Below are 12,706 nucleotides of genomic sequence, written 5' to 3' on the forward strand. Positions count from 1 at the left end.
AAGATATGTCTGGTTGGGTGAATGAACAAGAGGAAATGTACCCAGTTCTCACAGCGAGGCAAAGGCGCTATTTTCCTTCTCTTTGCAATCACGTGTCCACATGCCCTGCATCTGTTTTCTTAAGCCTTCAAGATCTCCACAAGGGACAGACCTGCTGCGACTCCATACCAACTTTTCAGCTGCCCTCTCCCTACCAATAACTGAAATGAACATCCTGCACCCAGCGACTTACACCTGGGAAAATCTGCCAGCCAGGAGGAAGACAATACTAAAGAGCTGAAGAGGAGGCTCTTCTCAGCCTCTGCCCTTTTCTTAATGCGTGAATTCTAGTGCTTAACTACAGTTATGCCATTAGCGGCGGTCACAACAAGTGGCCATATCGTGAAAAGTGGACAATGAAAGGAAAACCTGGGCACCAACTCTTCAGGTCATTTGCAGAGAAACAGAAAAGGTAGCCCAATAGGACCTTGCTTTACTGCCCAGAAATGAGGGAAAAGCAAAAGTGATAATACATTTTGTACCCAACCCTTCCTGATGGTAGGGTATGGAGATCAGATGTCGAAGAGTGAGAGACAAACTCAGTGGCCCACAGTGTGTAGAGAAACTATTGAAAGTCAAGGAGAGCTGGTGGGTGCCCTCTGGCCAGTGTGTGGCTCGGGAAGCAATGCTTCCTTCCTTTACTCTCAGGTAATTTAGTAGATAGAGGCCTGTGATTTCTAGTCCCTTTGACTTAGCTAGTTCCACATGGCCCTGAAAAACTTCACTCTGAGCTTCCAATGTGAATATTTGTATAGTGACTTCCTGGGGTATTCCATACTTGGGGTCCTGGAAAGTGTAGACTTCAGGACCATTTGCCTCCAATGTGAGTCTTCTGCCTGCCTGGAAAGAGATCCTCACAGCCACGTGAAGAGCTCGAGTCTAGCAAAGAGTCTTCTAAACGGTGTCAGTTTTACCTCCAGCATGTAGAAAGGGGGAAAGTTTGAGGTAAAGGAAGAGAATAAGAAAATAAAAGATAAGAAGGTAGGAGGGAGAGGAAGGAAGAAGAGAGGAAGGGGAAAGGGAGAGAGAAGTGGTTTTAACTTAATCGTTTAAATCTTTAACCTACTAAAGTTTATAAGTTGTTTGATTTTGTTTTTCTGTATTAAGAATCGAGGAGTATATGGATGGGTGAATGACTGACTGGCTGGCTACATGGATAGATGGATGGCAAGGAGGAGATAGGAAGGAAAGCAGACTGACTACATGGAGAAAGACAGACACTGGCGCCTCTTATCACGACTGGACATTTGTCCTTAAAGAAGCCTTCAGCCCTCCACTCCACCCCTGTCATCTCACTCGCGTCTCGTTCTCCAGCTAGGGATAAAGCTGAGAGCGGCTGGAATCCCACATCTGAATCTGATCGTTTTGTGAGGATAGGGTTCTGATTCCCAATACTGCTCAGGTGCTAGGGACCCTTCAGTCTAGGTCAGAAAACACAATCTACATTGATTTTGTGGCAGCAATGCTTGTCCTATGGCAGTTCACTGGAGGAAAACAGGAGAGAGAAGAGGAAGAGGTGGAGGGAAAAGACAAAGCTTCTGGGTGGGAGGGGAAAGTGACTTTTAAAGCCAGAAAACCAGCCTAGAGTAAAATGAAAAGGTTCAAGTCCAGCCAACTGAAGTCTCTGCTGCAAAAAGCAAAGGCATTGACTGCTCTGATTTGCTGATTTTAAGAATGAAACCCGCATCCCAGGCCTTTGTACACATTGCTGCTTATTTTTCTTTTTCCTGCTTTCTGGGTTGTTTTACTACATTTGCATGATTGCAGAGTCCTGCCTGTTTTTGTCAAAGCCTCTGCAGCTCCCCGGGAACAGCTGCTGTCCTTTCCCCAGTGGGGAATTCAGAAGGATCCTGCAGCTTTGCAGTCCCAGCCCTCTGGGCAGCCTGGTCCAAGTGCAGAGCCCAGCAAGCCGAAGCCGTCATGGCTTCTTCTGCATCGCTTTGCCCAGAGGAGAAGGGCAATGCTCACACATGACAGGTCTGGAAGCGTCTTTTCTCCCCTGCACGTTCTTTGATGCAGTGGGTGTGCAGGCTTTGCCTTTCAAGGACAAACGGCAGAGTCCCCCTCTTATGGCCTTTCTTGCCCTTGGTTCACCAGCTATTTCTCTATGTTAGGTCATTCCCAAACAGTGTGAAAATCAAATAAGATCCTTCACTTATCACCTGCTTAGTGGAAATTTGTTTCTTTCTTTCTCCTCTTACCTTGCCTAGCTTTTGGAATCACAGGCTGTGATACCTGGAATGAGCCACAGAAAATATACTATTCATTAGCATCTCTTAAAGAGAAACAGAGGCTCGGAAAATGGGAGTGATTACAGTCTAGAGTCACACGAACTGGACAGGATAATGCTTTGTTCCACATCCGCGTTCCTCTGCCACAAAAGAACTGTATAATCATATATCGAGTGATTTGTTTCAGAGCTTAAACATGTTTCCTTAGTACACAGGAAGTGCTGAGGAGACAGTACTGGCTTTGGTCAGCTTGCGGATGGTACAGACAACCGGCTGATGATGGTACCACATTGTGAAGAAGGGCCGATGGATTTGCATTTTCCGTCGGCATTGTTTCCCTGGGCTCAGAGAATTAACTTATTTTTATAGCGCCTGAAGAGCTGGGGATGGAGAAATGCTGTTAGAAGGGATTGACAATGAGAGATGTGAAAGGAGCTCTTCCATCGCACTGATTGCAACACACTGTGCACAACAGAAGCTGGGGACTGTGGGTGCAAAACAATGCGGATTTTGCAACCACCTTTTGTGTCCTCTGTGGGAGCAGGGCCGTGGAAAAGGCTAACGTCCCCCATCATTCCTCTTCCCGCTCCTTGCCCCAGGTGTACAGGGCAGGGCTGAATTGCTACATCGAGAGCTCCACTCTGCAGAGCCCACCAATATTCCAATTCTACCCCTCAATGTTATTAAACGAGTTTGAGAGATTCTCAGCCATGCTGGACCATTTCCCCTTTCCGGGCCTTGGGGTCCTCGATGCTAACACTAAGTTCGGATACGCGGATTGCCCTAGATTGTTTCTGAGGTTTCTTTTGCTTCTGACTTCCAAGAGCAAAAGACAGATTTCCTGTGCACAGAGGCACCACCATCGTAGTTGGAAAGTGAAGGTTAATAGTCCTCAGTGATACATTGACCTTTCACAAGGAACAGCGTGCAAGGTCATTTTCATCTACAGTGTAATAGTCCCCCTCACAATCCCCCAGACGGGTGGATAGCCATTATCCTCTTGTTCCTAAACAGGAAACTGAGACTGAAAAGGAAGGTGATTCATGTAAAGACAGCCATCGACGAAGCAGGAACGGGGGATTCAACCCCAAGTTAAGAGTATTCCCCAAACTCATCCTTTCAAAGAATACTGTCCATTCACACAGCAAGAGCTAGGTGGTAGTAACAGATGCCAGGGCAAAGGCCCTGATGGAACGACACTGCGGTGCAGTTAAAACACAAGATCCTCCACCACCGAGGGACTCTCCGGGACTAAGGCTGCAGAAGGGAAGGGGGCTTCACCCATCACTAAAGCTCCTAGGAACTGGAATGAAGCACACAGTAGCCACAACATCCTTAATAGATGAGGACAGGGCTGGAGAGATGGCTCAGCCGTTAAAGGCTAGGCTCACAACCAAAAATATAATAGATGAGGACACCTGCCACAACTCCACCATCAAAGGAGAATACTCAACATCAAGAATTGCTCTAGCTGGCCTGTCTAGTGAAGAAAACTGTTATTTCTACATCACCTTGGAGCGTGTTGTCAACTCAGCAGCTGAAGGTCAGGTGAAAGGAGGATTCCTCTCGACCACTCAGTGCATATTCGCTTTCTAGGATACTCTAGAGGTCAGGGGCTTGTGGGCTTCTCGATCTTGAAGGCCAAAGTGGCCAGAGGACAGAGCATGGAGGATACCGAGAAGCACACAGATCATAGCAGCAACAGCGGTGGCTCCTCGGGCTCTCTCCACTACTACAAATGATCTAGGGTGGGAAGGCCCTGCTCGGCTTACCTCTGCTCAGCAGGGCTGTAGGTCTCTCCTCTCTGGCAGCTGCTCAGGGTGACGGGGTCAAAGTTGTCGAAGGAGCGGAGGGCCACCCCCGAGATGGCGACCAGGGGCGATGTGAAGCTCACACGTACTGCTTGGCTATGGTAGAAGGGCTGGCTGAGGTCATGGACCACAGGGATAATCAGGGGATTGTTCCTGCAGCTCAAGACATGGAGGCCTGTCAGGGGAGACAGAGGGCCGAGGGGCCAGGCTCATTACTCAAGGCCAGTCACGCCCTCCCCAACGGGCCCTTCCCGAAGCCCCCAGACCCTTTCATGTCACACCACAAAAGCACCATTGGGAGGCCAGTGAGGATTTTGAGTTTGATTGAAAGTTTCTTTGTCTGCCTTTTTTTTTGCTTCCAAATCTTTCCAATCCCCCTGCCTGCCTGGCCCCTAAGCTTTCCTTCACCTAATGCCCGCAGTCTCTCTCCCTCCCCCAAATGGCCACCCTCCGCCAAGCATCCATGGCTCTCCCTCCCACCCTCCCTCCCACGTTGCTTCAGGACTTGAAGATTTGAGCCTTCGATGTTCATGCTGCCTGCCTGGGCTGTAGGAAAGGTAGAGAAATAATGCAGCACAGCACGGCCTTTGCAGAGTGAAAAGTCCACTGTCCCAGTTCCACCGTAGGCCTGTGAGCAGCCCTGCGTGGGAAGGACCTCTGTCCAGCCTACAAAGATGGAAACTGGGAAGCACAGACAGGCACAAAATAATTGTGGCACCAAGTACAAGTCGAATCCAAATTTGTCTTAGCCCCATCCTTCATATTTTCTTGTTCCTTTTCCCAGGTTTAGGAAAATACACAGGGAAAATGCAAACAGATTGCATGGTAAGGATAGACTGGGCCGTTGGGATGGAGGTGCTAGGACAAAAGCAGGTTTCGCTGATTAGCTGCTTGCTGCTGATGGAGCTCTAGCAAGTTCTTAAGCCTTTACTTCTGCAAGTAAGAGTGGTGAAATCTTGGCCATGTGCCGGCACATGGGAGAGTTCTCCTTGTGGGAGGAGGAGGAGGCCCTGAGCCCATCAGGTGCCCTTTCTCTGTTTTATACTCACACTCAGAGTTAGTAATCCTCTGCCCAGTATTCAGGAGGCAGAGAACAGGACGATCTGGTGGGGAGAGACAGGGTAACACTGAAGCCTCAGAGAAGAGCAATGGGGTCCAAGGAGCTTCTGGGGAGCCTGATGTTTCTCCTCTCTGTTCCTCAACCTTTGCAGTGCCAGGATAACTATGAAAATATTCCCTTCCAACTATCAGGAAATTTCCCAGAAATCCCGAGAACTCCTAAGAGATTTTTTTTCTCTTTGTTTTTACTGTTTCTCTTTTGCCTTTAGAACTACTAAATAAGTAAACATGTAAACACAACAACAGTAATGGTGTCCTTGCTTCTCTGGCTTTCCTTGGACCCTGATATGACCCTTTGTCTGCCGGTTTCTTAAGAGTTTTGAAATGGGCTGTCCTACACAATGATGTGCACAAAGGTTTGAAGTGCCAATTCCAAGGTTAACCCCTAATTCCAAACACTTGCAATAAATGGCCTAAGGTTCAAGGCAGGTGGCTATAAGAGTGTGTAACAGTGTTCTCAGTAGCAATAGGAAGCAATTAGTGCCAAGTATTACACTGGAGACAGTCACAGTAGTGACAATTAATGTCCCCTCTAGCCATAGGTCACCACTCTCAATGCAATCTGAGAATGCCAGGCTTTGAGTGGGGTGTTATGGTATCAACAAAATTGTTCTCATTTTCAGATTGGGTTAACGGTAAATATGGGATTCGAACTGTGAGGCCTGCCATGAAGGCCATCCTGTACTAGTTAAGAACACTGGTGAAAGTGCTCAGTGGGCACCAATGTTCTTGAGTTCATAGACAGCACTAAGGAAGTCAGGGTTGTTTAAACATGCGGGGCCAATTATTCAAAGAACAAGATGAATATTTTCCACCCAGAAGGCTGGGATTGGGGGTAGCTAATGGCCTATGTAAGCCCTGTGCTTTCTGTAGGGCCAGGCTATACCTGACTCCCCCAAGCTCCCACCACCAGGACCAGGGGTAGCTAGTAACCTAAATGATCACTGTGCTATCTGTATGAAAACACCAAACCCTCCCCTAGGCCCTCAAGATAACACATGTAGCCTGTCTCTAGATCCCATCTTCATGGGAAAAGTAACATTTACTTTGAGAAGAGTTCAGGTGTAATTTTGTTTCCTTGTGAACAGGTGATTGTGCTGCACCAGGAAACTTTTTCCCTCCAAATTGTGCTGTGCTTAAATACGCCTACAATAAACTGCTTGATGTCAGACACTAGAAGTTCGTGCCAGTACTGGCTACTGAGTCGTGTTAAATTCAATTTCTTTCCTGCATGTATGAATTGTTACTGTCAGCCCTGATGCTTATGGAGACCCCCACAGCTCAAGCGAACACTCCTTCTATCTCTGCTCCCCCATAGGTGTGACTTGACTTCTCACTTACTTCTCTCATCCTGAACCTGACAGAAAGCTTTCTAATACCTGTTCCCACATGGATAGCTCCTGGAAAATGTGCCAAATACACAACCACTCTTGAGATTTGCAGAACATCTGCAGAAAGGGTTATGATCCTAAAACCTGGCTTCTCACAGTGTTGGATTGCTGAGTGTTGTGTGGTCTCTCCAGTGCCTTGCAATAGGTTTCGGATGTTGACATAGATAGTGGAGAAATGGCCTTGCTCAGTCACCTGCACAGAGTCCTTTGAATTATGCTGGATTCCTAAGTTTAAAGGTGTGTAGCATACGGAGCTGATGAAAGTCAAATTTTGTCACTGAATCTGTTTCCTCACATTTGCCAAATCCGGTATTCTCTGTATACACCACCACGTGTTGATTAAGGCAACCAGAACTCCAAGCAGAGAGGAAGCAAGAGAAAGAGAGGGGGAAGGAGGAGATCCTTTGTAAAAGGGGTAAGGCAACTACACATGGAAGGAGGTACCAAGGGTGAACCATGCCCAGAAAAACATGCTTGCCTAGATCATGGCTTTGTTCTTTGATATCAAGCAGCTGGACACTGATGGTCTCTTGCTTTTGGTCCCCATAGTATGTCCCATCAGTCACCAGATGGATAATAACAGCTGCAGCAACCATTGGCTGAGAGAAATATGTCTGAAATAGAGAATACATAAGAGGGTCATTCATTTACTCAGCCACATGATAGGGAAGCAATCACATTAAAGGGGAATCTTGCTCTATTTCAATCCATTCCCTCAGTGGGAAGGAAGAAGCAGGGGATCCCAGTGGGGAGGCCAGGCCAGAAATCTTGCTTCAGACTCAGCTCTGCTCCTGCCTTTTTGTCTGATGCTGGTGGATGTCTGGAACATTCTGACCCTAAGTTTCTAAATAGCTGATTAAACAAAATAGTTTGTAGGGTCACTGTGAAGTTCTAATAAGACAAATGGAATACAGTGTCTAGCACAGGGCTAGTACAGAGTGAAACTGCACACACACACACACACACACACACACACACACAAAGCACACTGTAGGTTTATTACCCATCACTTAGCCACCTTATCCTCTCTACCAGATTCCAGCATGCAAAAGTCAAATAAGGCATGGTCCTAGAACTTGTGTGAACCATGGAGCTCAAAGTATGTTAGCAACATATAAATAAAAATGAATATAATCCACAGTCTGGAGACATGATGCCACATATAGATGTGAAATGCCACATGAAGGTTGCTGTGTAGCGGGTGACCAAGCTCATACAGAGTTACGTGCTCACTTTGTTTTGTGGATCACTATAGATTCCATAGAGGAAAAAATTAATTTTAAATTTTGAATAATAAGTAATAAGCGGATTTCAAATTCTTCGCGATATAAGCATTGGATGAGTGATTCCATGAGCAATTGTCGCATTCGGTTTTAGGAAGCATCACATGAGTTTCCGTTTCCTGTCCTTACAAATTGACAATCTTGGAGGGTGGAAAGAGCAACTCAAGCAAAAGTTATCACAGTGCTCAGAACTTCCTTGAGGCCAGACCTACACACCATTGCTCTCCAGGTAAGATAGGGGCTTACCTGGAGCCAGAATGTGGTCTGAGGCAGCTGGTAGTATGGGTAATTCATGGTGCAAGGGTACCAAGCATGCTGGGAAATTCCTTCACTGAGATCTATCACCTTGGTTCGACACACCTGGCAAAAGATGGAGGAAAAGATAATATCTTGAGGGTCCTGAGAATTTCATTAAAGTTAATGAACCTTCAGTATCCGTCTGTTTTGTTGGTAGTGGAAGAGAAGCAGAAGTGAGCGGATGAGTCTGTTCCAGACACTCACAGTGTACTGTAGATGTAATCCCCAACGCTGGAAAGGAAAGGAGAATAGATGACATATTTTGGTGGCAAAGTGACAGGAATGTTCTCATAGGAACAAATCCAGGAGGAATTGACATTGAATCTAGCTGGACCTGGAAGGCATTTCAGCCAGAAGGACTAGAAGGAAAGACCCAGAAGAAAACAGACAGAATGCCCAGGTTGTTATAAAATACCTAGCAACCCAAAAGCTCAAGGAAAACTGCAAAAAGAAAAGTTGAGAGACTTCTCACTGAATCTTCAAAGTCTTTAGAGTATTATAGAAAGAATCTGTAAATTATGTTCCGAGCTCCACGAAGACAGGAAAGATACTGAGTGTGAGCTCTGGCTTCTGTGCCATCGAGAAACATCAGTTCCAAAGCACCCCTCCTCTCCCTCTCCTTCCCCCATCTCCCTTCACCCCATCCCCTCGCTTTCACCCAATGATGCTAATACTAAAGTGTAACAAGAACCAAGAAGAATTTAAACAGTGGCAGAATTTTTTTTAAGTTAGCAGAGTTTTTGTTTTTGTTCTTGTTTTTTTTTTATTGCATATCCAATGGCCATTCCATTTAAGTGATTTAATTCACTCAAATGCTACTCAATGAAAAATTTCTGCTTATTAAGCACTAAGGGAAAATGCACATAAAACTGAGGTACAGAAGGGACATTGCATATGAATGTGAAACAAGCAATTTCTCACATGTGTGCAGCTATAAAGTGACCAAAGCCCAATGTGGGGAAATGAAAGCGCAATGGAGCTGTTGATAATGATGTAAGTTTGGTAGAAGAGGACCTTGAATTAATCCTCTTCTGTGATGTGTCTCCTCTCTCAAGACTTTTGTGTGAGCTTACGCTTGCTATTTTACACCTCCAGTGCAAATATTTGAGTAGAAAGGCTGACTTAGACAGTTCTAACGACCTTAAACACTGTGGAAAAGGACAGCAAGACAATTTAGTCCCAATCAGACTAATCCCCAGCAAAGAAAACAAAGAGTAAAATGGATAGCCATTTAATATGTGTAGTCCTTCAATAACTACACAAAAATGTATATGTGTAACTAATGCCACAAAACCAGAGATAGTCTTTGTGTTCTTCTCTTGGGGACACGGTATATAAATGTGAAATATTCATATGGTAGAATTACACAGAGCACAAGACTGTTAACGATGAATTAACTAGACTCACCTGAGCCCAGGTCAATCCCAAAGGGTGATCTAGCGAGTTAGAAGTTAACAACATGGAGCGATGGCAAATATCAGTGAAAAAAAAGAAATGTTGTGCAAAAAACTTAGTTCATTGTGACATATTTCTTAAAGCCACACATTAAAAACTTCTGTATGTGGCCAGAGGCTCATACGGACTACATAGCACAAGAAAGCATGCAATGAATGCAGAGAGGCAGCTGCCTCTGCTATCAAGGAAATGGAGAAAATGATGTGGAACCTTATCTGCAGTGTGTTATCTTATAGGCAACAGAGAGAAGCCAGCAAGACAAGATTCACACAACTATCAATTCAAGTACTACACAGGCCTGTTATGTGATGCACATACTTGACAAACCACTGTTTGGTTTGTATTATTTCACATAGTTTTATGAATTAAAAGGAAAGTAAAACTCTCCAAATTGAGTATACAAGTATGTACTTGTAGTCATAGCTACATAGGAAACTAAAGTAGTAGGACCACTTGAGGAAAAGGGTTCAAGATCATCCTGGATAATACAGCATAGATGTTTATTATTGAAAGAACGCAATCCTGAAATATTAGTTTATAAAGTCATCAAAAATAGAGGAAACACTATCCATGTTAACTCCCTTACCAGTGTGCTTTAGCACAGGGGCTCCAGTGAACTGGACTAAGTCAGGTTCTTTTGTCAACCCTTCTTTCTCTGACATCCCAAGAATCCCACCTATACACATGTTAAAACTCAGTTGTCTTTCTCCATAATATTTTGGGACATATGTAACTTCTGGAGGTTCTCAGAAAATGTCAAGTATTTGGCTGATTGCTCAACTCTAAATACGACATTTTCACCATACAACCCCTAAGACTCAGGGGACATACAGAAGTGGAGGCATAAAGAACGTGAGAGCCAGAAGACAGGGAGAAGAGCTGCAAAATGCTGTCTTCAATCATGAATTCTCAGCAGCTTTTGATTCCTACATTGGGCCTGTACTTGACTAGACCTGTCAACAATCCATCATAGATGGAGGAGGAGCTCACTGGTCCTTACTGAGCTCTGACAAACTATTGGCTACTGGCAAGTTCTGGGAAAGGGAGAGTCACTGTGTTCAGTTAGCAAAGCTGGTGAATTCACCAGATTCTAATGGATAGTCAAGATGCTTCATATATGGAGTCATGCAGTTAGCACTGGTTAAACTTGAGACCACAAAAGCAAAGGCATGAATGAGGGAAAGAAACTTAGAGAGAAGAGGGAGGTTTGACAGTGTCAGGCAGGAGATAAGATAGTCAGGGATAATCAGATAGTCAAGAGTAATTAGAATACATTATATGCATGTATAAAATATCAAGGAACAATATAAAGTAATAAAAAATTAAAAAGAAAATGTCAAGTTTGCTCTGTTTACAAAAATGATACACTAAGCAACGTTCAGACAAAACACATTTTCCATTACGACTGACAGTGGCAAATAAAGTTTTTGGAGTAAATTCACATGTGGGGTTGTAAAGAAAATACAGAAAGGCATTTACATTCTGCACATACTTTCCCTTCATGTTAATACCTTTATCGATTCATTCTTGAAATCTTAGAGGAAGATAAACCACTTACACAACATTAAGAAACATCAAATATCACCCAGAAAGTTCAGTAGTTGGCTTTAGACAAAGTAGATCTACTCCTAGTGCATTCTGGCTTAAAACCAGAGGAAGGAATAGAAATTGGTTCTGCCTCTTTGGGTCTCAGATGATCTCGGGCATTTGAATGTTGAATTGGTCATAGACACAACGATGTCTCCCTGAGATCAATACTTTGTTGGTATTTGTTGGTAAGATGTCAACTTAGTATCAACTGAGAGAACCTTCTGCTATTTTATAATAATTTATTTAAGAAAATTACCTTATTGTTTTAGAAATATCAAAAAGTATTAAGCCCATCAACTGCCAAACTTCTCCTCTAGCTCTAAGAACCAGTGAGCTTGTGAATGCAACACTATTTCTTAAATATCAGAGGGTGCTTTTAGAAAGTATGAAGGTGCCAAGAATCACCTCTGCCATTGTCCAGAATTAGGCACAGATGCTGGGAATCAAACATTTCTACTTTAGCACGCAAGTAGACATTTTTCAGCTTATTTTTTCTCAAAACAACTGGGACTAGTCTTAGGCAGAGCAGCCGGTAAACTGTGTTATGACTTAGAACAGTGTGAGACTTTGCATAAACTATCTATGGCATTTAAAAGCCTGCCCAGCGATTCGACATGTATCATTTTGGAATGCACTCTCCTTGTGTTCTTAGCTGCCTGTCTCCCCACAGAGTGTGGTGAAGCATAATCCTAAGCTCTGAGCTGGGGGTCTTATCTCTGCATCTAAAGCATCCATGGTCAGAGAATCAACCAAAATGAACAAACGCTTTTTATTACTTAAATACGATTTTCTCTTATCTCGTCAGCTTTATCAGGACTAAACAGGTCATTAGCGGAACATGGTGTTGTTATTTTGTTCTCTTATTGTTTCTATTTAGTTGTGTGGGTTTTTTTTTTTTCAGGCTGGCTGTAACCCCAATCAGGGACAGTCAATCCAAATCAGAAAGGCACAAACGAATCCAGCTGAACTTTGCTCAAGACTCTCAGCTGACTTTGAAATCGTCTGTGTTGCTAGGGCGGTGGAAAGAAATTGAGACTCAAATCCTTAAGAGCTTCCTGCCTTTATTGGCATTGCATGAATTTACCTACTCAGCAGCCTAAATTGAGGGTGCAGGCATGTCAGGCTCACCTGTGCTGAACAACACACAGCCTTGTGGAAACACAAGTTTGAGTGCTGATGTTATGGGAATGTTTTCTTTTCAACCACATGTTTTTATCCTTCCAAAAAACAGCAAGTCTAACTCCACAGAGAGATACTGAGAAGAAAGATTTTGTTGGATTTTCTGTTGGGTACATATACATTACACATTTTCCTAGTCTTTTAGACTCTCCAGCACAACTCCAAGGTCTCTGATCTCTCCTCTCCTCCTCTCTAGGGTCTCTGTCCTCTCCTCTCCTCCTCTCTAGGGTCTCTGCTCTCTCCTCTCCTCTCTAGGGTCTCTGTCCTCCCCTCTCTATGGTCTCTGTCCTCTCCTCTCCTCTCTATGGTCT

General features: G+C 44.3%; 1 protein-coding gene across 1 annotated transcript in view; it reads right to left on the reverse strand.

The window, feature by feature from the left end:
• Pappa (pappalysin 1) overlaps positions 1-12,706 on the reverse strand; it is a gene marked incomplete at its 5' end in the record, with an annotated part of 238,799 nt that overhangs the window by 56,474 nt on the left and 169,619 nt on the right. The window contains 3 exons of the mRNA XM_005352645.2: positions 4,043-4,256; positions 7,070-7,205; positions 8,121-8,234. Coding sequence (XP_005352702.1) covers positions 4,043-4,256; positions 7,070-7,205; positions 8,121-8,234 — 464 coding nt within the window. The remainder of the gene's footprint in view (positions 1-4,042; positions 4,257-7,069; positions 7,206-8,120; positions 8,235-12,706) is intronic.

The sequence above is a fragment of the Microtus ochrogaster genome, chromosome 10 (genome assembly GCF_000317375.1).
Source record: "Microtus ochrogaster isolate Prairie Vole_2 chromosome 10, MicOch1.0, whole genome shotgun sequence".
NCBI lineage: Eukaryota > Metazoa > Chordata > Mammalia > Rodentia > Cricetidae > Microtus > Microtus ochrogaster.